General features: G+C 29.9%; 1 protein-coding gene across 1 annotated transcript; it reads right to left on the reverse strand.

Moving 5' to 3' along the window:
- Window positions 1–1,097: 1,097 nt before the first annotated feature.
- Window positions 1,098–2,674, reverse strand: LOC130900647 (uncharacterized). The gene is made up of 2 exons (XM_057811391.1): window positions 2,637–2,674; window positions 1,098–1,488 (listed from the first exon to the last, which is right to left on the reverse strand). The coding sequence occupies exons 1-2, from the start codon at window positions 2,643–2,645 to the stop codon at window positions 1,165–1,167; spliced, it is 333 nt and encodes a 110-aa protein (XP_057667374.1). The 5' UTR covers window positions 2,646–2,674; the 3' UTR covers window positions 1,098–1,164.
- Between the last annotated feature and the right edge of the window lie 1,307 nt (window positions 2,675–3,981).

Genomic DNA, 3,981 nt, shown 5'->3' on the forward strand with positions numbered 1-3,981 from the left:
TTTGATATATTTTACTGTTTTGTCTATTCCATCTAAAATTTAATCTTATATTTTAAAAATATGTAAGCTATATGCAACTAGCATATCTTCAGGCTATTATGTGTTGCCTATACTACAAATATACTAATATTTGACATATGTTAACTCTATGAAGAGTGATATACAATTATAATTAGAGAAAGGGATTCTAAGAAAATTTGAAAGATCCCAAAATAGGAATTGAATTCCATATTCACGAAAAACTTTTCATATTTACCAATAATAATACCTTATATATTACATTGTTCATATACAATTTTTTCTATTCTGTTTCTCTATACGTCTTTCTATGTGATTTATTTTAGTGACATCTGTTTATTCTTTAATAAAACTAAATTGCCTTTTATAGTTCATATCGGGATATCACGACTATCCGCTATATTGTCTTGAAGGACAAATGTTATTTACATAAAAATTAGTATTACTATGTCTATAATTATTAAATTTCTTTAATTTCTTATACCTTTTGATATATTAATGCATCTAAATGTTCTTGATTTTAGGTCCCTTCTGTTTTAAAATTAGTTTATTTAATAATTTTTGAAAAATAAAATTTGACGTTTCGACTTTTCTTTAAGTCTTTATCAAAATATAAAAACTTAAGAAAAGCTGAAACGTCAAATTTGATCTTCCAAAAATTATTGAAAAAACCAATTTTAAAAAAGAAGAAGAACATTTAGATGCATTAATTATCAAATTCTATGCAATTAGCATTTCTTTTAAACCATGTATTATGTGTTGTCTATATTATGTTTAACAAATACTGACAGTTGACCATAGATAAATCAGAAAACATAGTTGAGGTACCGTTAGTACAGTACATACATACAGAAAAATAGAAATTTATATTTATTCAATTTCTATTCCAATTCCTGTAGCAGCTAGGACTTTATCGCTATTTATCACCATAAAATTCGTCTCTTCGACATAGAAGTCTCTATGAGACTTTATGTCCATATATTTTTCATAATATGAAAAATTCTGTTGACTATTTAGAATCAACTGAAACAAGTTTACTTCTAAATAATTATTTGGATTAGTAGGAAATAGATAATAAATATTTTTTTCTACTTTTATTATAATCATCATTTCATTTGCACATTTTATTCCTCTATGTACCTTTCACTACCAATATCCACGTCTCCATCCTCCTCCATAACCATATCCATGTCCCCAGCTCCCATATCCATTCCAACCTCTACCCCCACCGCCGTATCCGCCCCAACCTCTTCCGTATCCGCCCCATCCTCTTCCGTACCCGCCCCATCCTCTACCGTAACCTCCCCAAGCAGAAGCGGATTGTTCTAGATCTGAATTAGGAGATTCCAGATCTGTTGGTTCTTCATCTGGTAAGGAATCTTCTGCTGATCTTGCTTCTAGATTTGTTGAGGGATTCTCAAATGGGATACTCAGCGCTGCTGATACTACCATAAATATCAGAATAATTTTCTGTGAAACGGAAACACAAGTTCATTTAATAATTGTATATTTACACACAGGTGTAGATAAATAAACGTCTTTTACTGTGCTACAAGAAAAATTGAAGACTTAACAAAGCCTTCCACATGATAGTCGTTTTTATCCTCAACGTAGGCGATAACGCGTTCTCGTCTAATGAAAATATCTTTCCTACAAGTGAAACATTGAGGTTAGGAAACAAGAAAAAGTCGCTGAGGTCTAGATCTGGGAAAGCAGTGGGGGGTCAAGCTATTCGACGTGCAAGCATCGTCCTAATGGAAAAGCACTTTCTTCGAAAGCGGTTGTTTTTTGAAATTTCTCCCTTTACTTCATCCAGCCATGATGCGTAGTACTCTTATAAATTTTTTTATCAGACAGCTCTACTCATAAAATACTTATAGTGTCCTAAACGTATTAGGTAGGTCGTTGATATACACAGGATACTTTACACATACATTTTCAAAAACTAATTCTCCATTTAGAATCCAAAAAAGTGGTCAAATATGGTACATTCCATGTAAAAGATAATATATTTGATTTAACTACTTTTAAAACATCCTGTAGACTGGAAATTATTTGACATGTTGATGTAATTGATGTTCGTATGACTATAAGAAGAAAACTTTGGAATCTGTCACCGTTTGCATAGTAAAAACAGTATAAATACAAATGACATTCTGTATAAATATAATACATATCATAGAATATTTTCAGTGTGAATTACAGTCTCTAGTGACATTTTCCAACCTCATTTTTCGTTACGAATCCAAAAAAAGTGATCAAATATAGTACGTTTGATTCAACTACTTTTGGGACATCCTGTAAGTTTGAAACTAATTGTAAACGGTAACGTAATTGATGTTCATAAAGCCACAAGAAAAAAATTTGAAATCTGTCACCGTTTGCATAGTAGAAACAATCTAAATACAAATGACATTCCGTATAAATAAAAAACATTTTATAAAAAAGTTTTGTGCTCTGAAGAAAATAAGTAGGTCCAGTTTCTAATAAAAATAATGACGACCACGTTTTAAATATTTCTGACTATTTATTATAATTCTTAAAAGAATCAAAATACATCTTCTTACACCAAAATATTATTATAAATAAATAAATTAATATTTATAAATTGTACATACCTTTATCATTTTCAGAACCTCTTTTATTCTTGTGGAATTCAAACTTACTGATGCTTCTCAGAGTTAGCAAGTCTATATTTATACTCAGCTTCTTGTGGTAGTCAATGTTTTTTGATAGGCTTGTCCTAAATCGTATGTCTTTGCTTCATTTTCCAAACTATATCTCTTGAACTAACATGCTAATATTCATTATATTTGTTCATATTATTCTTCAACGTTCTATCTTTTATTTAATCTATTCAGTTATAGGGTGATCCATAACTAATAGGTCACATTGTAATTACGAGTTTCAGAAGACAAAAATGAGATACAGGATGTTGAAATGAAAAAACAATTTTTGTAATGTGATAGCGTTTTAGCGTTAATGGCTTAAATATAACTCATAGATGTCGCCACGTACACCAAATATAAGTGAATAAAGTCTATAGTTTGATCTCATTATTCTCGACTCGAAAACAATCGTTTAAGAGTGTTTTCTACGAGGGTGGTCCCAGAAGTACCTGGCCCAACAACTCTTAAACACGAAAATCCATCCACTATATACAACAGTATTGATAGGGAGCATCCATAAACCACGTGATCATACTATAGTACTTCTGAGACTGCTCCCTCTCTACACGTAGCCTAATGTAGCCTTTTCCATGACCTCTACCCGATGATATATAGTTTCGTTCCACAATATTTTACGTTTTCTATTACATGTTCATTAAGAAAATCTTTTACTTTAATATATTTGTATATATCTCATATTTATAACGATTTTTACTCAAATAGTGGCTTCAGAAATTTTTACAATTTAATTAACGTCTAATGAACAATTTTCTACAGTCTTTTTATCGAAGAAAAATAACTTAAAATATTAACAGTTCATTTTTTTCAAACAATATATTCATCAATTTAACATTTGTTGGCTAAATGAAATAATTTCATCTGGAAAAAAAAACTCTGTAGTTTTGCTTTTACCTACTCTCCCCGTCACGTGGCTGCGCGTAGTATTTGAACTTATCTTATAATTTCGAATTAGTTTGAAATGAATAAAAATATAACTTCACATGACAACTAATAGAAATTCTAAACACATATTTTGAAAAAAATAGTCTTCAGGAATATATACACGAGAAAAAAAGCGTTTATGAATACAAATTAAAATCGAAATCTAAACAAGCGGATAAGGAATATACGTCGAATTTTGAGGTTAAGTATGCTGAAAACCCCATAAATGTAATACTCCTAAATTGACAGTATCGATAAGTGTCCATTTGAGATTTATTTTTGTAATAATTTATAGTAAATCTTTTACTTTTAGAACATTATTTAACAAAATGAAGAAAATAGCTTGAGATGC

The sequence above is a fragment of the Diorhabda carinulata genome, chromosome X (assembly GCF_026250575.1).
Source record: "Diorhabda carinulata isolate Delta chromosome X, icDioCari1.1, whole genome shotgun sequence".
In the NCBI taxonomy this organism is placed as follows: domain Eukaryota; kingdom Metazoa; phylum Arthropoda; class Insecta; order Coleoptera; family Chrysomelidae; genus Diorhabda; species Diorhabda carinulata.